The sequence below is a fragment of the Homarus americanus genome, unplaced genomic scaffold (genome assembly GCF_018991925.1).
Source record: "Homarus americanus isolate GMGI-L3 unplaced genomic scaffold, GMGI_Hamer_2.0 scaffold24260, whole genome shotgun sequence".
Taxonomy (NCBI): Eukaryota; Metazoa; Arthropoda; class Malacostraca; order Decapoda; family Nephropidae; genus Homarus; species Homarus americanus.
Genome location: NW_024721079.1, coordinates 10,150,348 through 10,176,536, shown reverse-complemented (window position 1 = coordinate 10,176,536; position 26,189 = coordinate 10,150,348). Strand labels below are relative to the sequence as shown.

Here is a 26,189-nt window from a genome sequence, read left to right as displayed (position 1 = left end):
GGGTTAACTCACCAGTAGCTTAAGCAATAACAGGAGCAATATAAATGAACACTGTGAACACAGCAACTTGCATCCAAAAATACTTAGCGATGAAACAACACCTGGCGAGTAACAACACTTGATATGACGCAACAATGGCGGTTAGCTCCAGGACACAGGCCCCCACTTGTCGCGATCCCACTACTCTTTATACTTGGGGAGTGAATCCTACCCCAAGTTATTAACAAATAAAGGTACAAACAGGGAACACGGCAATAATTATCTCCACCAAATACCTACTCAACTAAATGTACTTGAAAAAGTAAGAACAGTTGAAATAAGTGAATTACAAAATGGAAGATAATTAATTAATTCAATTTATGTTTTAAAGGGAGTAATGATTAGCAAACATGAATTTAAGTGAATAAGTAATTGTATAATAAAATAAGAGTGATGCCGGAAGGGCGAAACTATACTGTAAGGAGTTAGACCAAACAAATATTACTTAACATTACTATATTACACAAGACATACGAAATATATATATACAACAATCAATACAAAATGATTATCCCTACCAAACAGGAGATACCTTACCACCAGGATCCCTTCCTAGGCCTAACTAAACGTATCACTAATACCTGATACCCCTAGGGCATTGCAGAAGACTTGATAAAGGCACTAGACAAAGGTCAAGGCTAGAGAACGAATAGACACGTCTAACGTATGCCACGGATTTTTCGCTACTGGGGAGCGTGGCGTGGGTACGCCGTGGAGGAGCGTCTCATATCACGTGATCTAGACATTTGCTGAATATTTTATATAATTAATTAATATTACTCTTGAGTTGACTTAACAGAGTAAGACAATGATGCATATAAATTACATACATAAATATACAATTAACCTAAGTAGCTAAGAACAATAATAATATAATAAGTACAATTAACAAATTAATAGTAGCTTGCGTGAAATGGAAGCGTGAACAGATGCAGCGAGTTCCCGAGCGCTCAGGCACGTGACAATATGCTAAACCAATTGTAATTGTGCATGACACTTTCACTGAATAAATATACTGTAAGACTCAATTGGACAGTGTGTCATGATTTGTGTTTAATAAGTGTCCTCACCCTCTGTGTACATGACAGGTGTTGGATGGGGGATGGTGCTTTTATTGCTCCTCGTGACCATCTACTACAACTTGCTCTTGTCTTGGGCACTCTTCTACATTGGTGCGTCCTTCTTTAGTCCGCTTCCCTGGTCCGACTGTCAAAATGATTTCAACACTGATGGTGAGTTTGCCAGTGTGCTGTTAAATGTTTGTTAATATCCACTTAATTATGTTATGTTTTGTCTGTGTGATATGTTTCTTTATTTCTTAGTTATTTCTTAGCCCCTCCTTAGCCCCACTCCTCCTTAGTCCCCCCCCAAGTTTCTTTATTATTTCTATTTTTCTCACTTTCAACTGTATTTCCCGGTAGCCTTTCCTCCCCAAACGCTTGGTTTGTAATTTGCACTGTCTTGCATTTTACAATATTGAATTTGATCATCCATTCCTCTAACCATTCCAGAGGCTGATAGAGGTCTTCCTGTAAAGCTTCACAGTCCTATATGTTATTGATCTCCCTAAATAGCTGAGCTGCATCTGCAAACATTTATATGTTAGAATGAATAACTTCTGTCTTATCATTATGAAACAAACAACATACTGTTATATACATTAGTAGATATACAGTTCATAAATAATAAAGATAAATTATTGATGGTAGTAAGACAACCAAGTTCCTCACCCACAGATTATCTCCATAGTAACCCAGAGGAGAAGTCATATGTCGCAGCCAAGGAATATTTCATGTAAGTGAATTTACAGTTATCGTTATCCAGAAATGTACATATAGGTTTTATGCTAGATGTAATATTGTACCATGATCTCCCTCCCCAATTTATTAATACATTAGATATAAGAATTAGTCTTGTCTGTAAAGTCACCATCATGGTAGGTCATGACCCTTTTTAAGACAGTGGTTGATTCTTCAGATATATAATGTATCTCTCAAACCAAACCAAGCACAGAAACAGGTAAACCTCGAGATACTATATCCCGAGATGTGATATTCCGCTTTGACGATGGTTATAAATTAAAACCATCTCGCTATATACGATCAAAACAACTCGCTTTAACGAAATCCATCGAATAGCCATTGGCAAGTGCAGCGTACTTAATATTGGAAGAACAAATACTGTCAATGTATACAGCCTTAACAACATCAACCTAGAGAAGTCGACTTGTGAAAGGGACCTAGGGGTACTTGTAAGCCCGGACCTACGGCCTAGAAAACAGTGCGTTAATGTTCGAAATAAGGCAGACAGAGTATTGGGTTTTATATCTAGGAGTGTAAGTAATAAGAGTTGCAGAGGTCTTATTGCAACTATATCTTGCGCTAGTCAGGCCGCACCTCGATTATGCCGTTCAGTTCTGGTGCCCTTATTATAGAATGGATAGCAATTCGGTGCAGCGAAGAATAACGAAAATGATTCCGGGACTTAGAAACCTTCCATATCAGGATAGGCTAAAGAAACTAAACTTGCATTCCCTAGAAAGACGAAGAGTGCGGGGAGATATGATAGAAGTATTTAAGTGGGTGAAAGGAATCAATAAAGGTGATATAGATAAAGTTCTTATAATATCCGAGCAGGATAGGACTCGGAGCAACGGATTTAAGTTGGATAAGTTTAGGTTTAGGAGGGAGATAGGAAGGAACTGGTTCACAAATAGGGTGGTGGACGAGTGGAACAAGCTTAGCAACTTTGTAGTAAGTGCTGGAACGCTGGAAAGTTTTAAAAGGAGGCTAGATAGATTCATGGATGATAGAGAGTGGTAGTAACTCTCGACAGGAGCTGCCATGCACAGACCAACCGGCCTATTGCAGACTCCTTATGTTCTTATATCCATTGGATGGGAAAAAAAATCGGTAGTGTAAACTATGGGTTGTTTATATTCAATTTAATCTCTGTCTTGCAAGGATTCCAGCAATGCAAGTTATATATTTCTACATCAAGTCAGTGACTTTTATAAGGAAACTAGATTAAGCCTTCTGCATAATGCATCTCTACCTTCACTCGTAAGCCTACCCACGCGCCGCCACATAGCCAACCTGCGCACTGTTGCCCTATGTTTGGTTCTTTGTCAATTGTAAACCACCATCTCATGGCTCCACGATTATCAGTCAGTATTGTTTATTATACTTATTATCAGTGGATTTCTTCTTTTATAGTAAGAGGACAGCACTAACATTGATATTGAGCTGTGTTATGGTGACTGTTAGGTGATATTTTCTGTGTTTTTGTGATTGTAAAGTTCGTCAACTCTGTTTTCAAGAACATGTGTTCTGAGCATGCTGGCCGATATCATTGTGCTTATGTTGATATCCCTGTTTTTTCTTACAGTTAAGTATACACTGCAGGTTAATACTGTACATTATAGTAATAGTGTTGCTCAGTTTTTGTGACTGTGAAGTGAGACATGTACAGGTACCTGTAAAGTTAGTGAAAATGGCTAGCAATAATGTTGCTGAGGCTCCGGCATCGGGGAAGGCCAAAACACCCAGGAAAACTGTGGCTCTGGAGGTGAAGCTTGATGTTGTGAAGCAGTATGAGATAGGTGAAGGAGCGTGCTCTATTGCTTGGCCTGGTCCAGTGTCAACCATCATCAAAGAGACACCAGAAGTGAATGCTGCGGCAGAGAACATCACCACAGTTTTCGCTTCTAGATTACTGAGGAAGCGTGAACCAATCATGGATAGGATGGGGAGGCTACTCCAAGATTGGATTCAAGACCAGACTCGAAACCGCTTGCTTCTCTCCACAGCGATCATCATGGCGAATGCCAGCAACATCTGAGTGACACTGATGGTAGAGAGCAGTGAAGGAGATGCCCCTTTCAAGGCAAGTCCTAGGTGGTTTCAGCGGTTCGAGAGGCATGCCAATTTTTACAACTTTTGTCTAACTAGTGAGGCAGCCAATGCTGACATCGTGAGTCCTAACTCCTTCCTGGCACTCCTGAAGGCTAAGGACTTTCCTGGCCAAGTAGGAGAAGACTGCATCAGGCTTCAAGGCGGCCAAGGACCACCTTACTTTGCTGCTTGGAGGCAATGCTGAGGGGGATCTTAAGTTGACTCCCATGCTGGTGTACCATTCCAAGAACCCTAGGGCTCTTTACAGGTTTATTAAGGAGCGCTTCTCAGTCATCTGGCGCTCCAACAAGAAGGTCTGGGTAACGACGGAGTTGTGTCAGAGTTGCATGGTTGGCTACCTCTTCAAGCACCTCAAGGAGTACGCCGAGAGTCAGAAAATCGCCAACAAGCTTCTCCTGATACCTACAATGGGTGAGTGCACTGACAACATCAGTGTGATGTTTCTGCCTCCCAACACCACTTCACTCATCCAGCCTGTGGATCAGGGTGTTATCGCATCCTTCAAGCATGCCGTACGCAACATCGACAAGTCGTAGAAGGAAGTCACACAAAGGTGCATGAATGCAGTGTGTAAGAAAGTGTGGCCCGACTGTTGCATGACTTTAGCGGCTTCACAGATGTTGTAACCGTACACCGCGACATCACCAGCAACTCCCAGGAAGCCGGGTTTCAGGAGGCCGAAGAAGAGAATGTGACTGAGGTCTTGGACAGCCACTCTGAGGAGCTCAGCACAGAGGACCTGCTGCTCCTGGAACAGCAGCAGAGAATGGAGGAGTCAACGGGCGAGGGGGAAAACCCTGCACCCATATCGCTGACTCTGAAGGTGTTGAGCACTGCCATGGACCAGGTGAACACTGCCATGGAGCTCCTTGCTGAGAATGACCCCAACATCAAAAGGAGTTTGTCTGTAAGGACAATGGTGGAGAAGGGCATTCTCTGCTACAAGAAACTGTACCTTAAGAAGAAGAAGGAGGAGGCACGTCAGACAACAATCACATCCTATTTCAAACCCCTGCCACAGTCAGAGCCACAACCCTCAACTTCTGCCACCTCTCCAGTCCCACCCAGGAACTTCACCCTCTTTAGAGCCAAGCTGAAGCTTACACCTCCAGCCCCTACTGCCTCCAGCCAGCCTCTCTGGACTCCCCAGAGGCTGTGTGGGAGTCAGAGTGACGTCTCCACTCCACCTACAAGAGTCCCCTTAGCCTCGAAAGGGACATGTGATGATGACCAGACTTGTCCATTATGATGCGGTGAATATTGCTTAATTGTTTTGTTCTGACAGTAGGAATTTTTTGTTGGATATACATGTGTGTTTGGGGACCGGCTGAGAACGTATTCCATTGAACCCCATGTTATAATGCTCCCTATCTACAATAATTCACCTAGCGATGGATTTTCAGGAACGTAATCCCATCGTATCTCGAGATTTACCTGTACGAAACATGGAAAAAAAAAGACATCTTAAAGCTGAAAGCTCGCGGGGTTAGGTAAAATAGACCCTGCAAGAAAGCAAAATTCGCAAGTTTTTCATGCTAATTCCCGAAGTGTGCAAAATACAGTACATATATATATATATAGTACAAATAGCTATATGCACATGTATAACAACATTATGTACGCATATCCCTTAAACTGCAGTACGAGGGTTTATACAATGCGGCCCTGGCCCCTCCACGGATTGCACTATGAGTTGAATGGGGTGCAAGGGAGGTCGTGTACTGACAACTGTATTGGCCGCGAGGGTCTCTATGGTCTTTACCGCTCCCCTCCCTGCCTTAGGGAGGGAGGGAGAGGGAAATGCATGGTGCTATTGTTACATGTAATGAAATTATAAAAGTTGTGTAAAATCATTTCAATACTCTAATGTGCCTTAGAAATAAAGAAAATATAATAATATGCTGAAAAGATACCCTATTATGCACTCCTCAACAGCTCATGTTTATCTTCCCTCCAGGCACTCACACACCAAGACCCCTCACTGGATAAGTGTTGTCTTATTAATTTCTGTGCGTTTATGTGTGTGCGTGCGTGTGTCAGGAACACATCTCAGCTTCACATACACACACCACCAACACACACCCACCAACACACACACACACACACACACACACACACACACACACACACACACACACACACATACACCCTCCAACACCACAACATACACCCTCCAACACCACCACCAACATTGTAATCAGAGACGTGACCGATCGCCCGAGTGGCTAACGTGCCGATCAGTGGTGAAGAGGATAAAAGTAAAAAAAGTATTATTATATATTCTCGTATGATCAGCCTCTTATGGTGTATGTTTTATCATTGATAATATAAAATATTGAATACTACCGTAGAAAAAATACAATATATAATCAGTGATTTGCATAAACTTTAAATGACAAGTCGAATAATAAGGTAAAAATAAGTATTGTACGTACTGTATATGAAGGGTAATGGTATTAATAAGATCAAATTATTACAGTAATATATCTTTACTAATAAATAACATATAAACAATATGTTGTGGAGTTACAGTGAGAATGACAGAGGCAGGGGTGGGGGGTCAGTGTCTCCCCCTAAGGTCTCCACCCCCCTCTCTATGTACAGAACTAAGTAAATAATTTATTTGAAATAATCTGCAACAAAATGTCATAATATCCTGACCACTTGGGTTAGTTAACAGACTTTTTCCTGTGAAAAAACATAATTTTGAGCAGCATATTACAGTACTCACTTTGTACTCAAATGTACTAAGCTAAAGGACTGAAAATTTTATCTCTTGTGCAAACTATGAGATGTTTAGATTCAAATTGATCGTTATCTTCCAAGAATTCCAGCAATGCAAGTTGTATTCTGCTAAGTCAAGCCTAAAACCACCTTCCTTATCACCCGCTGGCTGAGAGAGGGGAGGGGGAGGTGTGGTGTTGACAGCCAGGAGGGGAGATTACCGGGTAGTTGTCAGTGTAGGGAGGAGGGGTCAGGGACTTGGGAATAAATTATATAGGACAGGGAGTTTAAGTTTTTTGCTTATAAAATGTCACTCATCAGTTGTCGAAGTGCTAAAATAGCCAATTCGAGCCATCGTGTATCAATTAATTTTCAAATAGAAACTATAATGTAAATTTGTTATAAGACAGTGGTTTAGTAGTGCTGTTAATGTGTGTGCTGTGTAAGTGTCTTGGCATGTCACCTCACCTACTGCCTCGCCACCTGACTCATCACCTCACCCTTGACCTCGTTAGTGCAGCTTGGAGTTACATTGATTTATTACTGGGAGGACAGCAGACTATAAGCAAGGCGAAGGGAAACACGTTTGTCACCTTGTGGCCGCAAGCTCATTTTGACAGCTGACGCTCGCCCTGCTCACTGTCCCTCAGACTTTATTTTTATTTATTTTTTTCTTGGCAATCCATGAGTTTCCGAGGGATGCAAGCTTTAAAACTGCGAGCTTTAAGGGAATACTTACTTACAATTTTGGGCTCATTTGGACCTTTGTATTAATATTTATCCAACGTCAAATACGGTTGTCCTCGGGTGAGTGACTTGTGTTTTTTAACTCGCTTCTTTGTCATTGTTGTCAGGTTAAGTCAAGTTAGGTTTTTACATGGAGGATTAAACAGAAGAGTTTTGCATCCGGATATAAGCATCTGATGGCTTTGTGGGTTATCCTTAGTCAAATTGCCTTAATATTTATTATTGTTTGTATACACATGCACTGTCTAGGTACATTGGGAATTGTATTTCTGTATTGTCTACATACATGCTGAACTATATAGAGTACAGGTACATAATATACCTGCAATGTCTGTAAGACTCTATATACACGCTGAACCAATTGTAAACTGTTACGTTTTAAATGCAGGAAAGTGGTTTTCTTACCGTAGAACTCGGATACCTTCACACTGGTTGCTCACCCAAGAGATTATGGTGTATCACTACGTAGAATTTCGCTCTGCTTCCGGCATTCAATGCGTTGTGTACTTGATAAATGATGATTTAATGAATTCCACTAACTTCCAACATCCATCTAAGTTATTGGTTATACTTTGTCATAACCAATCATTCATTACCCTTGGTAATAATAATAATAGAGGGATCACAGATACGGGCAGATGATTGCACTTACGTTTATTTGGCACAATTCCGTACACTGGACTTATAATTTGCATGGATAGGTCAGTCACTCACATTCACGCCACAGTACCGTAAGTTATAAGGGAGAGTTTGTCAACCTGGAGAATTAATCGTTTTAGATCTATTAGGCCGGCCTGGAGTGCTCTTGTAGCAAACAGGTCCTCACCATTGATCACTTCCTTTACAGGATGTGTTAACTTGTCGCTGGACTTAACAAAAATCTCGGGGATTTGCACACACAGACCCGTAGCACTGGTAGGACTGTATGGCCCCTGTTCTTAAGTCTGCGGAGCAGGAGGTCTTCTCTAACTCAAGGTCTAAAGCCCACTGGCTAAATTGGTTTTTTGAGGCGTGAAGTGATGAACAGTACACCACTGTCTCACTGGCCTGCCCCCCCCTACATGTCCCAGTTATGGCTGGCCGGTTACCTTATCTCTACCGTAAACGAACATTTGGGATGGGTTGTGCGGGAGGCCCAACGCAACCCATGACATAAACTATTATTACGATTTTGCTGAATAAATATCTATCTACTTAAATTATTATTTTCCCTTTTGCCAACAGCCACGATGTGTTAGGGCAGCCAACAGGAGAGGAAGGCACCTATGAGTTTCATGGCTTGTTGGTATTATGCTTGGCCTTGGCCTGGGTACTAGTGGCACTGTGTCTAGGTGGAGGCATCAGGGGAACTGGCAAGATCCTCTACGTCACAGTCATCTTCCCCTACGTTGTTCTTGCCTGCCTCCTTGCTATCAGTTAGTACAGTACACTGAAACATCAGCATAATTTTTTTGTAATATACTCACCCGAGCTCATGGATTCCCAAAGAGTCCATTCTGGGGGCCTCTTTAGAGGAACTGTCCAAGTTACCATTCTGTATTCTGTTCTAATAAATGAGTAACTTATTTATTAGCCAAAATATATAAATTTGTGGACATGGTTCAAAGTGGTATAAGAGATATATGGTTGTAGAGCCAACTTAACAATAAGTTTTCAGAAATTCATGATAGACAACAGTTTGTGACACTCTTTCTGGTGTTCCTTATCATACTGATATAAACCTCACTTCTCTAGACTATGACAGAAGCAACGATGCAGGACGTGAGCGCTGGCTGGCGAGCTTCTCCAATTTTAATTCCTCAGAGCTCCTGCATCTTGATATATGGATTTCTGCTGCCTCACAGGTCATCTACTCCCTTGGTGTGGCATATGGTGGCATCACAACCCTTTCATCTTACAACTCTCTCCAGCAAAATTTTATTCGGTAAGTAAGTGGACGCGAATACTGTACTGTACAATACTGCGGAGGGTGATTCACCTGCTGGTAGCCCCAGAGATTCATTAATATAATTGTTATTTTGTTTTTTTCATCTGACAGTAAATAAGAGAGATTATACCTTACCAGGGAAACTCTAGTTGTGTATGGCTAATCTAGCCTAACCCAATCTAACTTAACCCAATCTAACATAACCTACATTAAATAGGTGCAGGGATTTTTTTAAAGAATATTTTACTAATGGGCCAGATCGAAAAAAGACATACAGTTCATACATATATTTTTTGTGGATCATTTGCAACAAAATTTGTGTAATATATCATCTCATAAAACCAAAAGAAACATTCTATTGAAGGTGTTTAAATCATGACCATTTTACACAATGGAGTAACTGCCACGCTGCTGGACGGTGATGGAGAACTTCTGGAAAAAATATTGTTTAGGTTTTAAATAAAATAAAATATTCTAGATGGGGAGATGTGGCTTGGCGGGGCATTTGAGGGTAATGTGCAATCTGTTTTGTAAATCTTAAAACATGGTAAAAGACTAAGAGTGAGTTAGTTTAGTTGTGTAAAATAGGTGTTTTTTAAATACTAGTGGGCCATTTGAAGGGCTAGTGGGCCAAATTATCCACTAGTATGCATGTTAAGAAGTCCCTGATCAAGTGTTATCTTGGGTAGCATTAGTGAACGCAGTTATCTCCAGGTTACCGGGATTATTACATCATGAATATTCATCTATGTACTGTACTGTATTTCATTTTACAGGGATGCTGTGTTGGTGTGCTTGCTTGATGTGGGTACATCCCTTTTGAGTGGCTTTGTGCTGTTCAGCTCAACTGTGGTGCTGACAGATAAGAAACTTGAAGATTCTCATGGAACGTCAGTACTTGTCTTCACTGCTCTCTCAGCGATGCTCTCTCGCATTAATAGTAGACCTTGGTCCATCCTCTTCTTCTTCATGGTCCTCACTCTTGGTCTTGACAGTCAGGTGAGTCAGGTCAAAATTCAGTTCAGTTGAGTTCAATTTCCTTCATTTAACCTCTTTGCCATTGGTTAGGTAGCTAGCAGTTTGAACATTTGGGTCAGTTCTCTGTTACACACTGTTAGCAAGTTCTGAGCTAGCACGGGCTCTTGAATGTACCTGAGCATGTGCCAGTGTTGGTCAAGTCTGGCCTTAAATGAGCTCACACTCTGTGTCGTCACAATATTCTTTGGCAGGTTCAGATTCAGCAAAATTATCATACAAATTTATTATGATTCAGTATTTGTCTAAAGAATACAGGTGAACTGTGTGTATATTCTGGTCTTTGCCATTCATATGGTTATACTGTACAGGTAGCCCTAGCTACATGAACATTCTCAGAACCAATAGTCGCTTATACGAATTTCCTAAATTGAAATCATTATTTCGAGATACAAAAACTTTCCGTACTTATATGAGTTTGGATCCCAACAAAAATTAAAATCACACACCCCGGGATGTCTAGGATCTGCTCCAGTCACACAGCCAGGACCTCGCCAATAAAAAACTCGTGCAGCTCCAGCAGCAGAGGCCTTACGGAGCTACCTGAGACCTGGTTCACTCTCAAAGTTGTCAGTGAGGGCCTTGACCTCATTCATAAGGACCTCAACTTTTTACATGCCAAGAACCCTTACATGGAAAGGAGTACTGTAGTGCAGTCGCCTCAGAGTCTACACTGAGATTCAACAACAGCTGAGGAGCAAGGCCAGAGAACCCATATTCTGGAACGAGGTGGTAATATCGACAATATTTACCTAGATTTTGCCAAGTCTTCGACAGTGTACCCCATAAAAGGCTGAAAATCAAACTGGAAGAGTACGGAATTCGGGGAAATGTCCTAGTGTGGATAGAAGACTTTCTACGTGACCGCAAGCAGTGTGTGGTGATTAATGGTGCGAAATGGCTGCTGAGATTCAATGTCACGAAGTGTAATAGGATGCACCTGGGGCGTACCAACGGTAAGGAGGCGTATCATATGTCCCAACGGGATGAAGAAACTGCTCTATTTGAGACTGAATGTGAGAAGGACCTAGGTGTGTATGTTGACAATGAGCTGAAGTTCTCGGGCCATTGCGAGAAGAAAGTAAATTAGGCAAATAAATTATTGGGTCTTATAAGAAGGTCGTTTAGATATCTAGACGGTCTGTCCCTCGTAACGATCTTCAAGAGTGAAGTGCTTCCCCATCTGGAGTACTGTCACCCCGTCTGGTCCCCGAGATATGCTAGGGACTGTCAGTTGGTTGAAAATGTTCAAAGGAGGGCCACCAGACTGTTGCCTGCACTTCGGCACCTCAGCTACCCTGAGAGATTGGAGCGCCTGAACTTGCCTAGCTTATACTACAGACGGGCAAGGGGGGACCTAGTTGAGGTGTATAAGCATCTCAACTGGCACTACTCAGTCGAGTGTCCTTACTTGGAGCTGGCGGACGCTCGCCCCACAAGGGGTCACAGCTCAAGATTGAAGAAGCCGCAAGTCTAAAAACCTGCGAGGGCAAACTTTTTCGGAGTGAGAGTTGTGAACTCTTGGAACAATCTACCAGGAAGTGTTGTGACGGCACCAAGTGTGAGCTCTTTCAAGACAAGGCTTGACCAACACTGGAGCAGGTTCAGGTACATTCAGGAGCCGGTGCATGCCCAGTACTTGCCAACAGTGCGTGACAGAGACGTGACCGATCACCCAAACGGCTGACGAGCCGATCAGTGGTGAAGAGGATAAAAGTAAAAAGTAAAAAGGAACCCACCATATCCTTATTCTTCAGACCCGTCACCACCTTTAAACCGCTTCCTGCATCTTCAGCTTCCAGTCCCACTCCTTCTACCAGCGGATTTTCTTCCACTGCTTCCACCTCTGATGTGACTGTGGTGTCCTTGGCAGACAGGAGTGATGAGGTGGTTAACCCTCCTCATCTTGCTGAGTAAAGCCCTTATGAAGTGCTAGAGAACATTATGAAGTGCTAGATACATTATGAAGTGCTAGAGAACATTATGAAGTGCTAGATACATTATGAAGTGCTAGAGAACATTATGAAGTGCAAGATACATTATGAAGTGCTAGAGAACATTATGAAGTGCTAGAGACATTATGAAGTGCTAGAGAACATTATGAAGTGCTAGAGACATTATGAAGTGCTAGAGAACATTATGAAGTGCAAGAGACATTATGAAGTGCTAGAGAACATTATGAAGTGCTAGAGACATTATGAAGTGCTAGAGAACATTATGAAGTGCTAGAGACATTATGAAGTGCTAGAGAACATTATGAAGTGCTAGATACATTATGAAGTGCTAGAGAACATTATGAAGTGCTAGATACATTATGAAGTGCTAGAGACATTATGAAGTGCTATTTATGAAGTGCTAGAGACATTATGAAGTGCTAGAGACATACATTATGAAGTGCTAGAGACATTATGAAGTGCTAGAGACATTATGAAGTGCTAGAGACATTATGAAGTGCTAGATACATTATGAAGTGCTAGAGACATTATGAAGTGCTAGAGAACATTATGAAGTGCTAGAGAACATTATAAAGTGCTAGAGAACATTATGAAGTGCTAGAGACATTATGAAGTGCTAGAGAACATTATGAAGTGCTAGAGAACATTATAAAGTGCTAGAGACATTATGAAGTGCTAGAGAACATTATGAAGTGCTAGAGAACATCATAAAGTGGTAGAGAACATTATGAAGTGCTAGAGACATTATGAAGTGCTAGAGAACATTATGAAGTGCTAGAGAACATTATAAAGTGCTAGAGACATTATGAAGTGCTAGAGAACATTATAAAGTGCTAGAGAACATTATAAAGTGCTAGAGAACATTATGAAGTGCTAGAGAACATTATAAAGTGCTAGAGAACATTATGAAGTGCTAGAGAACATTATAAAGTGCTAGAGAATACTATGAAGTGCTAGAGAACACTATGAAGTAGTAGAGAACATTATAAAGTACTAGAACATAAGAATGGAGGAAACTGCAGCGGGCCTATTGGCCCATACTGGGCAGCCCCATTTACACCCAATCCCTATTGCTCATATATCAGTCCAACCTGTATATGAAGCTACCCAGCGTGTTCAAGTTAATAATGATGTTTGGTAACATTATGAAGTGCTAGAGAACATTATAAAGTTCTAAAGAACATTATACTGTTATCATGATGGAACATTTACTACAAAGAATTTGTATTATGGAAGACCAGCATGAATGTATGCCCAACTTGACCATCACTGGAACATATTCAGCTACACTCAAGAGCCTGTTTATACCCAGTACCTGCCAGCAGAATGTGGTAGAAAACTGGCTGCCCTGTCTGGCTAGGAACCTGATAAATGGAGAAGAGTATGAAAGTCCAGTTAATAACAGAAAATTACAAAATTGTAATGATGAGTGTATGAGAGTTATTGATACAGCTGCATCATAGTATTCCTCTGAGCAGCTTTACTTTTTACTTTTATCCTCTTTACTGATCGGCTCGTTAGCCACTTGGGCAGTCGGTCACGTCTCTGTTACACACTGTTGGCAAGTACAGGACATGCACTGGCTCCTGAATGTATCTGTACCTGCCTCAGTGTTTGTCAAGTCTGGTCTTGAATGAGCTCTCACTCGGTGCCTTCACAGCACTTTCTGGCAGATTGTTCCAAGAGTTCACAATTCTCACCCTGAAAAAGTTTGCCCTCACAATTTCTTGAACTTGTGGTTTCTTCAACCTTAAGCTGTAAACCATAGTGGGGGCGGGCATCCGCCAGCTCCAGGTAGGAACACTTGACTGAGTAATGTCGTCTTAGATGTTTATAAACTTCAGTTAAGTCACCCCTTGCCTGCCTATAGTATAAGCTATGCAATTGCAGGCATTCTATTCTCTCTTGGTAAATGAGGTGCCATAGCTCAGGCACCAGTCTGGTGGCCCTCCTTTGGACATTTTCAATCAACTGACAGTCTAAAACATATGTTGGTGTGGTGTATTTCTTTATAAATATTGTCTCTGTTCAGTTAGGTCCATACTGTACAAGTAAGCACAAAACCCAAATTTTTTACCTCCTTCCCTACCTAGACCTCATCATAACAAACGAGGAAGGTATGGTGGCCAAGCTGGAACACCTAGCCCTAGTTGGCACCAGTCACCACGTAACGTTATCCTTCAGATTTAACTGTTACTTGGTTCACGACAAAACTAGGTCCAGGTTCAAATATTACAAGGAAAATTATGACGGGATGAGGAGAATTCACTGGCCTGACTCACTAAGGTATAAGAATGCAGACACCACACTGAATATCATAGCCAGTAAAGTGAACCGTTTGATCGATAAATATATACCCAAAACCAAACGCAATGCCTCCCTGAATACAAGGAGACTGTTACACATGAACCATGCGGCGGTCGGCAAAGTTAAAAAAACTCAGAAATTTGAGACTTGGGTTCGGACAAACGATGAGCAGACAGGAGGATGTATTCCAGATCCAGGAACGAAGCAAAGTCAGCTAAATAAGAGTTCCAGAGGCAGATTGCAGCGAGTTGAAGTCAAACCCAAAGGCGTTTTACAGCTACGCAAAGTCAAAATTATGCGGTTCAGTTCTGGTGCCCTTATAAAATGGATATCAATTCACTAGAGTCGGTGCAGCGAAGAATGACGAAAATGATTCCGGGACTTAGAAACCTTCCATATCAGGATAGGTTAAAGAAACTAAACTTGCATTCCCTAGAAAGACGAAGAGTGCGGGGAGATATGATAGAAGTATTCAAGTGGGTGAAAGGAATCAATAAAGGGGATATAGATAAAGTTCTTATAATATCCGAGCAAGATAGGACTCGGAACAACGGATTCAAGTTGGATAAGTTTAGGTTTAGGAGGGAGATAGGAAGGAACTGGTTTACAAATAGGGTGGTGGACGAGTGGAACAAGCTTAGCAACTTTGTAGTAAGTGCTGGAACGCTGGAAAGTTTCAAAGGGAGGCTGGATAGATTCATGGATGATAGAGAGTGGTAGTAACTCTCGACAGGAGCTGCCATGCACAGGCCAACCGGCCTATTGCAGACTCCTTATTTTCTTATGTTCTTATGTTAAGTCACCCTTTGGATCGCTCTGACAATAACTCACGTGTGACCTGAGGGAGGCCCAGCAGGTGCTGTTGAAGAGAGTGCTGGACTATGTCTCCTGTGGGAGACTATGCTAGCTGGGGCTCGGTGTTGGGGAAGGAAGTCTCCCTCTGGGGAGGAGCTGTCAGCTCCTTCCCTATTACAATAATAATCCGAATGCGACTGTTCCTGAGAGGGAGCTGCAGGACCTTTATATTGGCTTGAGCCGGAAGATGTCGTCACAAATCTGGATGTGTCTGGTCAGGTGACAGGTGTACTCGTTGGAGTAACACGGTCATGTCGCTGGGTTAAGCTAATCACATGGCAGTGAGAACTCTGGGTCAATGAGACCCAGCTTGTCCAGATGTAGTTTCTTGAGTAACACGGTCATAACTCCGGGTTAACTCAGGTACCTTGTCCGTGACCTCTCCTGGGTCAGGTTTTACTACCACTGTAGGGTGTGTCAACCTATGTAGGTTACCACGTGGGCATTTGCTTACTGTTATGTGTGTTGTATTTCTCTGGACTGTAAGCTGTGGTCCGATTAACAATCATTACATTATGCTGGGATGCTCCTGCTTAACTAAAGGTGCTAGATGTTTGGACCTAAATTCTTGAGCAGGGTGGCAATATCGACAGTAAAAACCAAGATTTTTACCAAGGCTTTCGACAGCGTACCCCATGAAAAGCTGAAAATTAAACTGAAAGGGTACCGGATTTTCTTTTTGATTTGGTCCTTCTGTTTTGCATAAGTTGAGATAGTCGATCAAGATATTCCCAGAGATCAAGTAATGGAGGAATATGATTCACCACATTCAATTGGCTTTATTATAACTAATTTTATCTCATAAATTTGCCTTGTATGAGCTCCCTTTTTTGCACTGTCAACAGTACCTCACTTTCTCTTATTACTGGCCATGATGAAAACTGTATAGTGGATGACTTAGATTTATGGTAGAAATTTGGCAATATAAAAGCCAATGTACACTGCCACTGTAAACAATTACTCCTGGAAACAGACTGAAAACAACGCCACGGATGAATACAGACACACCTAGTACCTCAATTGCTTAACACACCGTCGAATTGGTGAGTTCGTCCAGTGGAAACTAGGGCAATAGGTAGTAAGTGATATTGGTCAAAAAGGAATTTGCTTGTACATAGCTTTTTGGATGGTGAATACTGTACAGATATTACAATATTTTTGTTGTTACTACAATACATAAGGAGGATTCCATGTACAGGTTCATCGGTGTATGGCAAAGCATGGTAAGTCCTTAACAATATCAAGTGCCAGGCTTGTCTTCAAGGATAATGAAATGGGAATTGCTAGGCTCTTTGGGTCAGAGTTTTGTTTAGGTGATATCAGTTCATGGTCCCTGAATCGGTATATTATTAAGTGTTAATATACTTTGCCTGATAGTTTGGGTTCATCAACCTTGGGTCTGATCCAACAGTATTGAATAAACAGTACCTGATAGTTCACAAAATGTCATTTTCACTTCACTGTCATTCCCAGGGGTGTGTGATGTAGTGATGCCTTATTGTAAACACTTCCCATAAGGTCTTTCTTAACATTTGCACAGTTTGTGATGGTAGAGGCAGTAACAACAGCTGTGTTTGACCAGTTCCAAGTGCTTCGGAGGAACCACCTGCCAGTGGTAATGGGGACCTGTTCTCTACTTTTCGTGCTGGGTCTACCTATGTGCACCAACTATGGACTCAGTGTGTTCAACTTGATGGACATGAACACCAGCAAACACTCTCTTCTGATGCTGGGCTTCCTTGAGGTCTTCATCGTTAGTTACATTTACGGTTAGTTTGGCAAGTTAAATTTGTTTTCCTCCTCATACTAACTCACTCATCAACCAAGCAGCCAACTTACCAACTGCAGTATTTGATGGCATACTTTTGAATCTCCTTACACACCAGTTAAGCTGCTCATAATTCCATTGTGTTACGAGCTTTTGTTCCTGAGCTAGACACCTTACCAGGAACCGGGCGGTAACAAACCCACAGACTCAAAACTGGATGTTTACTTAAATTAATGATCATGTTTAGCATATTGATTCTTCAATATTCAGCATTACTCAGATAATCTATATTACTATAGGAGAGGAGTAGTAAAGGAGATGTTGGAATGTACAATATATTGAGAAAAAACACCAACAACCAGCAATAATCAAACATTAACAAGTGCCACACTTATACAACATACATAGTTACATAAATATCCAACAATACGCTAACAATCACCACAATCCTACCTCATACAAAGGCACATAAATATTACAAGCTTACATTACATTCTAAGCCAGAGTAACAGAGTAATACAATTTGCTATCAACCACAACCAGCTCCGCAGACTATCAACCAGCTCCCACCAGCTCCACACCCTTATCCGTCCAGGAATGCTCTGCCCTCTTCCCTCATGTACTGCTACATTACATCTCCGTTCCAGTTCTGAACAACACAGATACAGGGCTCTGGAGTACCTAACTATGAGCCCGAGCTATGGACCATCCCATGAATCCATGATCCATGACTCAAGGGCCGGAACATCGAGTTGGGAGATTGAGTAACGGGGTGGAGCAGTGGTCAGGCAGCAGCCAAACGAGTCTTCAATCTTGTTCTTCTATATCCAGCTTCATAATACATATGAGGCGGAAAGTATTCTAGCTAGAATGTTGTAGTTTGTTTTAAAATGAAGCTGAATTTTGTAAATTATGTAAATAACTTTTTTGAACCGATACTGTTAACCTCACCTAACCTTCGATGAGATGCCGACCAGAGTTAGGTTTTGTCTATGGACTTTCAACCATATGGTCAGTGGCATTTTTGTACTTCATCCATCACCTCATGAAAATGGGGTGTTTTAAGAACGGTTTGCAGGCATAAACATGATAGTGGCCTGGGTGGCACTTGTGCTAGTTTCTCCAGGCAACGCCTCATATGATAATTAAAAGTGGAACTAGAGAAGTTTTGTATAATCTTGAAAGAAGATACGGTAACCTGATTATAGAAGTGCACTGTTGGCAAGTACTGGGCATGTACTGGCTCCAAAAATGTATCTTTACCTGTGCAAGTGTTGGTCAAGTCTAGTCTTGAATGAGGTAAGATAAGGTGAGGTAGGTTTGGTTGGTTAGGATAACTTAATTAGTAATACACAAAGTGGTTGATATCACCAACCAAATCCACCTAACCTCACCTAACTTCCTAATTAGGGGGGGGGGGCCTCCGTTAACAGTCTCATAGAAGAGAATCGTCTTGTTTTATCTGAAATTATTATTTAACACAAAAAATGTCCTATATATCAAACTATGACACCCTAAGTTAACGAGCTGCATGACCTAGTGTCAAGGAATAGTCCGAGAAGACCGGACAACTCGCCAATCACACTGGCTAACCATTACCCCGGAATACGATCCGCAAATTGATTAACATCCAGGTTCCCAATTAACGCTGGGAAGACAGAGGCAAATGACGTAAAGAAACTTGCCCATAGTTCCACCCTGCCCGGGCTCGAACCCGGGCCCACTCGCTTACGAGGCAAGAAAGCTGACCATTACGCCACAGGTCCTCAACTATTTATTGACCCAACATGTTATATGGTGTTAGTAAGTTCATATTAGAATGTTAAAACATTTGTCACTTTTTTTACCCAGTTGTTCATTTATATACTGTATTGTAGTTACTCATTTAACTACAGAACTATATTTATTTATTCAGTATGGTAATTCATATTTTCATTTACTACTCATGTATTCAGTTCTCCACATTTGAGTACAGTACAATATATTCTTATGGTGTTTCTTATGTCATGTTGTCAGGCTTCGAGAAGATGGTGACTAATGTGAAGAAAGACCTGCGCTTGTGCGTGCCCAGACCTCTTTACTGGTACTGGGCTGCGACCTGGACAGTGATCACCCCTCTGTGTCTCCTGGTGAGTCCCTTTCTCTCTTGCTATCTCAACCTCTATCTTTCTCAGATAAAAAATTTCATAACTAAACTATATGTTCACTTGTTTATTGAGTAAATATAGCTTTCAGTCATGACTTTTTGGCCCTCTGACAGTAAGAATTATACATCTAAACAAAGTTGTATTAAGAATGAAGTACTTTTAATATTCAACTAAGCTTACTGTGATGTACAGTCTCCAAAAATGTAGTGCTAGATTTTCTGTCATTACAATTTGAAACACTAGATGAAACGCTTTAATAGGATCCCCAGTGCAACATCATAAGTTGGTATGCCTGCTGGCCACATCAGCAACAGATAAAAGATGGGAGTAGGATTGGGAAGGGGTCGTGCTTGTTCAGGATACTAAATACCTGGATATACGGTAACACGAAATCCATTACTCTTTATTAATTTATGTATTGTACTGGGTAAAAAATGCATATGTAAACAAGCCACGGACTGATGATTACAATAACACTGAAACACAGGATACATAAAATAGAATGTTGTGGAACATCATAACAAGAGACTGAAACAGACCTCAAAACGGACATTTCACCATTCCGTTGTTGCACTATCGGAGTTTCATTCATACTGAGTTTCACAATATGCCTTTTTATGTTGTTTACAGTATGTCTAATTTATGAAGAGTGATTAAGCAAATAGTATTTTATATTAGAATGAACAGCTACAGCAATATACAATACATTGGTCTGCATGGTATCTGCCATGTTAATGATATGTAAGTTGCAGTGGTTTAACACCAGGCAACAGACCCACCTATCCACCTTTAGTAAGACTAATTCAGGAAAAAAGTCACAAGAAAAAAGTCACAGAAAAAAACCTTACCTAACCTAACCTTACATACGTGTAATGCCATCATCAATAAATTGTGTTGTCAATGTGTACAAGTCATGTATTGTCAGTTAATAAGTGACTTAAAGTATTTCTTGTTTTATTAATTTGACTGTTAGTGATATTTAAATAAAATGTGACTTTTTTCCTGACTTTTTTCCCTGTGATTTTATTTCCGTTCACCAGTAAAAGACATGTGTAGTTGTAAGTTTCAGTGTGGCACCAATTGTTTCATGGCGCCTAACCCATAGTGATACTGTGGGTTCGCTCACCCCAGTTGGCTGTACTATCTCAGCGTTAGGTGTACTGTACACCCTCGTTGTGAAGGGCAATGATAGCACCTCTCACATCTAGCAATGTCTCCCTGATGATTCCTCGCTCTATTCGATGTAAGATCCCGTTGATGACTGGCATGGCATTGGTCTCCATTTAGGACATCCACTCTGAGTCCTGTAATATATGATCTGAAGCCTCGAAGGATTCACAATGTTCGATAACGTATAAGTTCATTCATGCTCAAAGGTCGCGGATTTAGAATTTCCAATCGAGTAAAATTACTCGGAAAGCCTCTAATCACATCGACCCCATGGCTAATGATACTTTTTGGGGGGACTGTACAGTACACATCACTCACTGTTCTAGATATACTCTACAGTACGTACTGTATATTAACACCAAATTTTCATATCCTTTATAAATGTACTTTGCTCTTAAAATGGGGATACTCAGCTGTGTTCTATATTGAAATTTTTAAATCATGTTTCCTTACCCAAATTATTATTTAATGAAAAGGAGAAAATGAATGAATGAGTTTATTGTTAAGAGACATTGAACTGTAATTCCCATTCCCTTATAGGACTGTTGGTACAAAGAGAAGGTGAGTACGTACTAAATAAGCGAAATGGCTCCATGGTCATAATAGTGTGGCTACCTCATCACAGGCTGTGTGGTCATTTTCTCTGTCACCTTGAACGTCTTTCTCTTTTGTCGGATCACCAGTATGGCTTTCACCAGGCGAGATCTACAGGTGATCTGCTCTCCTACTACACCCATCTTTGGTCATCCTCTCTTAGGGATTATGGGGAAACTTTCGTCGTGGCCCTCGACATCTCCAAAGCATTTGACAGGATATGGCACAAGTCTTTGCATTCTAAACTTCCCTCTTATGGTTTCTCTCCCCCACTTTGTTCTCTAATTTCTAGCTTCCTTGAGAACCGATCCATGGCAGTTGTTGTCGAGGGATCGACCTCGCGCTCTTTCTCTACCAATAGTGGTGTCCCACCGGGTTCTGTTCTTTTGCCTACTCTCTTCCTTCGTTTTATCAATGATTTATTTCACTCTATGACTAATTCTATCCATTCTTACTCTGATGATTTTACTCTTCGCTCTTCTTCACATTTTTCCCTCACCTCTAATTCTCAAACTAGATCTGTTTCTAAAGCTGATATCATTTCATCTATCAATGTTTATATGAGCAGCATCTCCAAAGGGGGAGAGAGAAACTTGGTTAAATTATTATGGCCAGGCAGCTAAGTAGCCACAATATTACTGCCACACAGCCACTTCATTAAATAAACTAGCAGTGGTGGCCAAACTTTTTGTGTGAGTGGGCCACATTAGGTGAGCAACTGTGTGATGATGGCCACACATTGACCTCATTATGAATAAGTGTAGTAAATAATACACACATAAATAACATAGATTAAGTATGAAACATGTACAGTATTGTTAACTTAAAGAAGGAGACCTAATCAGAACACCTCTTACAGAAATTACTGGCTTTATTAGCAAAATACTCATAATTTTGTTATAGTGAAAAAATCAAATATATTTTTAAGAAATAAAACAAAGGCTTTATGTACTGAACACAAACCTTCAAACAGATACATAGGAAACATAACAAAGGCTTCTTGTCTCCATAGGCTCTGACGGTTTTGGGGCTATGGTCTGAGGACTGGAGTGTGGGAGACTCGCTCAGTATGTTCGTCTGGGGCCAGGTCATAGCCTTTGGTCCTGTGTTCCTTGTACCCATCTTTGGCATTTACAAAATCTGGACTCGAGGAGACCAGGTGAGCCGAAAATAACTTTTGACATTCAGTACTTTTGAAGATATACAGGTTATAAAAGTATGTTAGGGCACAGTTACAGGGACATGCTGGTGAACCCCACTGATATCTACAACAAACCCATAATTTACATGCATTTTATTTATGTGATTACTGTTTAAATATAATATGAAATAAGACATCTTTTGACACTAAAGGATAGGTTATATTTAGTTGGGTTAGGTGAGGTGTGATGGGGTTAGGTTAGGTGGGACGAGGTGGTGTGGGGTCAAAGGTAAGTAAGTGATAAGTGAGTTGATGTTAGCTGGAGTCAGGTAATGTGATTTGAAATGTCAGCTCAGTTCAGGTCACAAAAACATTTGAAAATCTAGTACAGTACTGTATTAATACCTTATTGTTGTGGACCGAGTTGGGTCAGAAAATGTTGGGTGTTAACAAGATTGTAAGTTTTGCAAGTTTGCTGTTCTATTTCTTGATAGGGGAGATCATTTTTATCCCATTTTTATGCACCGTCATGATCCCCATGTATCACCTATTGAACAATTTTTCTTCCCACAGAGTTTGGGTCAATTATTGAGTGCCACAGCCAACTTCTGCCCACAGTATTTGAGGAATGGCCGAGACCCTGTCACAAACAATCAATACTTACCTGAAAATCACTTCTGTGGAGATAACAGAGCATTTGACCTTCAGGAGTTATAAGATTACAGTATATGAAGGGTAAAGAATAAATTGTAGTGTAGTGCTCAGCATGGCTGTTGTCTCTAGTTCTTGCTAAACAAACTTTGTCAAAAGCCTTACCCAGCTGTTGCTGATATCGGTATCATGGACAGCAGACTTGTGTTGTTCTGTTTTCTCGAGTAATACTGATGAGAGACAGACATTGTGTTGTAGTGAAAGAGCCAAGTGTTGCTCGCAGGCTCTGTGGCATACATAAGTGAAGAACCTCGGTGTTACTTCCCGTACCTGAGTGTTGTGTAAAAGTTGAGGTGGTACTTTCAGTACAGTACTTAATAATTTAAGTAAAAGATACTTTTATTCGCAGTTCTTATGTTATACTGTATACTGTATATAAGCTGAGGAGTTTACAGCAAAAAAAGTGAAAGCCGTTGAATTGTATATTGAAACAAAATCTGTGGTACAGACTCAACGTCGCTACTGTTATCACTTTAACGTCAGATGAGTGCCAATTTCAAAATCAATTCACTGTAGTGTTACCATATTTAAGGAAAACGAAACTGTTCACAATCTAAATAAAGGGGCATCAGGTAGACCAAGGACCTCAGGGACGTTGGTAAGACCATCCTCCTCTCAGCACCGTGATGACGCAGTAGCGGTGTGGCTGATAGGGGGCCATCTTCTTACCCCCTTTCTTGTGCCGTTCAGCTGGTGATAATTTAAGCTGCACCAAGTTGCCCACACGGAATGCTCCTTCTCGATTGCAATATTTCTTATACCTCCTCCCCTGCGCCACTGCTACTCTCCCTTTTGCCAAACATAGTGCTTTCGCGATCCTTCCCAACTTCTCCCGTACCAAATGACCACCTACCTCCGCATTACTCAGGTCTGCTGGACGGAAGTTAGGGTCATCACGTGATGTCTTTTCCGACACCAACTGTTCCGGACATCTTGCAGGAACACCATACTCCAGTTCGTGCTGATCATACCCTGTTGTTGCATTCCTTGATGAATTGTGACTAAATTGCAGATGGGGCACCATCTCCGGCCACAAATTGAAGTTGTTATCACATAGACACTGCAGGTTGTCCATAAACTGATTTTGTCTCTCCATCTGGGCTTGGCTGCGTGGATGATAGAGCATTCCAAGTTTCTGATGAATGCCCGTCATCCTACATACTGCTCGGAACATCTCAGACGTAAAATGAGGCCCCCAGGCCGATGAGAGTGACTGAGGCACTCCGAATGTGCACACCCAACGATCAAAGAGAGTCCTGGCTGCAATGTCTGATGTAGCATCACACGTGGGTACCATCACAATATACCGCGTCGGTACATCCTGTATGTGCATTACATACCGGAATTGATGCTTGCCAGAAACAGGATACGGTCCCACAAAATCCACTTGCAGTAGATAATTTGTGCAGTCAGGAATTTCATGTACTGCAACAGTTCTCTCCCTGGCACTTTAGCTCTTTTGTTCGTTCCACATGCCACACACTAACTGATGTGTGCCGCGACATCATTCTTCATCCCCGGCCACCAGAAATTGTTCCTTGCCCTCTCCCATGTTTCCTTAACTCCATCGGGTGCACTCTGCTCCAACGTCCGCTGTGTTGTATATAACAGAGCACCTCTTGCTGAGATAACCTGAGATGGGCCCGGAAAGGATTTAGTTCCCCCTGAACCGGGGCTGAACTATTTCCCCTATTACCCTCAAGGATTCTGACCATGACAGCTATATCTTGTTCTCCTGTTGTTCTTTGATGAAGGTCGGTATGTCCCAGAAGGTGTTGGCAAGATGTGTAGGAGCATTAATTGCACCTACTGAGGAAGTCCTCATTTGTCCGACATCAGATACAATTCGTGAGAGATAAACCGCCATGGACATCGTCGGACTGCGACCTGCCTTGTATATAGGATAGATGTCTAACTGCTGCAGGAAATCCATCCACCTCCCCCTCCTGCCCCCGTTCCTCACTTATGTCGAGCGAGTTGAGCCAGCGAAGGGCGCAATGATCCGCAATCAGGTCGAGCTGGGAGGCTATCACCAGCCAGACTTTATAAACTAACTCTAAACATGCTCAAAACACTTAAAATATATCATAAAATAATCTCTTTGGACTTAATTGCTTCCTTTGTGTGTATTTTTATCACCCGAATAAAACAATATAATTACTAAAAAAACATACTGGTACACATTATTAACCTCTTCAATCAGAGGACGTCTTATTTCATTATGGCTACCAAAAAGTCAAGATTCTTCTGCCTAGGAAGGATCTCACATAGTCAGTAGTTAATGGACATCCATTTTTAATTCTTTCAATTTTAGAGGGAATTATTAAGGTGAATAGAATTGTCTGGAAATGTCTAAACAAAAATTATAAGAGGAGTCACCTGATTGGAGGAGTTGAACATGTGATAATCAATGGCTAGGGTGTTCCTGCATTTCTTTTACAAGCTTCTGAAATTGGGGCTCAATTTCCTTCTCCAAGGCACCCCTCATCAACGAATCAAGATTTTGAAGCGAATTTCGTTTCATGGTTTTCAGTTCTACCAAGGTCGAGAATCCTTGTTCAGATAGGTAAGTAGTAGTCATCATCACTTGGGGTTGAAGGGCTTTCATGGCAATTGATTTATATTCAGGAAACTTTACTAATCCAACCCAATAGTCACCATAGTAGGAGTACTTTTCAAAAGATGCTTTGTGGGTGAAGTCATAGTGAAGCTCCATCAACACTTCTGTGATCTCTCCAACATCTGCTGGCTTGATGTGGCTGGTGATGAACGGATTGACTCGCCACAGAATTGTTAGAGAGCAACTGCAGATGTTCGGAAATGATGCCCTTCAGTGTGTCTTCCAAATCAGGTTGCTTTTCTTCCCACTCAGTGTCTTTGAGGAAGCTTTCCAAATGCGGGAAATTGGAGAAATTACCTCTTCTAATGTTACTATGCCACATGGAGATCTTCTATTGTCTTTAGTTACCATAGACTGGAAGGAATTTTGCTGTCAGTAAATGTTCAAGGGTGTTCTTAAAAGAGTCTGTAATTTCGATGGAGCCAGGCATTGATTTCTGTATCGGACATTGCAAAACATGCACAGAGTTGAGGGAGTAGGAGTTTTTTCGTCTTTTGGAAGGAAGAAGCAATACTTGACATACTCTTCATTCCAC

The 26,189-nt window shown here is 41.3% G+C and overlaps 2 protein-coding genes across 2 annotated transcripts in view; one reads left to right on the top strand and one right to left on the bottom strand.

Moving 5' to 3' along the window:
* Positions 1-25,132, top strand: part of LOC121861546 (sodium- and chloride-dependent neutral and basic amino acid transporter B(0+)-like) — a 54,968-nt gene extending 29,836 nt beyond the window's left edge. The window contains exons 4-12 of the mRNA XM_042359397.1: positions 1,128-1,271; positions 1,776-1,833; positions 8,649-8,839; positions 9,159-9,348; positions 10,128-10,350; positions 17,044-17,272; positions 19,288-19,400; positions 22,195-22,341; positions 22,897-25,132. Of these exons, the coding sequence (XP_042215331.1) occupies positions 1,128-1,271; positions 1,776-1,833; positions 8,649-8,839; positions 9,159-9,348; positions 10,128-10,350; positions 17,044-17,272; positions 19,288-19,400; positions 22,195-22,341; positions 22,897-23,040 (1,439 nt within the window). The 3' untranslated portion in view covers positions 23,041-25,132. The remainder of the gene's footprint in view (positions 1-1,127; positions 1,272-1,775; positions 1,834-8,648; positions 8,840-9,158; positions 9,349-10,127; positions 10,351-17,043; positions 17,273-19,287; positions 19,401-22,194; positions 22,342-22,896) is intronic.
* LOC121861365 lies at positions 23,621-24,331 on the bottom strand. Its single transcript, XM_042359014.1, has one exon. It carries the CDS (start codon positions 24,329-24,331, stop codon positions 23,621-23,623), a length of 711 nt encoding a protein of 236 aa, XP_042214948.1.
* Positions 25,133-26,189: the final 1,057 nt, after the last annotated feature.

Excerpts from the sequence above, each read along its gene's own strand:
- LOC121861365 (XM_042359014.1), bottom strand. The coding sequence starts at position 24,331 with ATGGTACCCACGTGTGATGCTACATCAGACATTGCAGCCAGGACTCTC.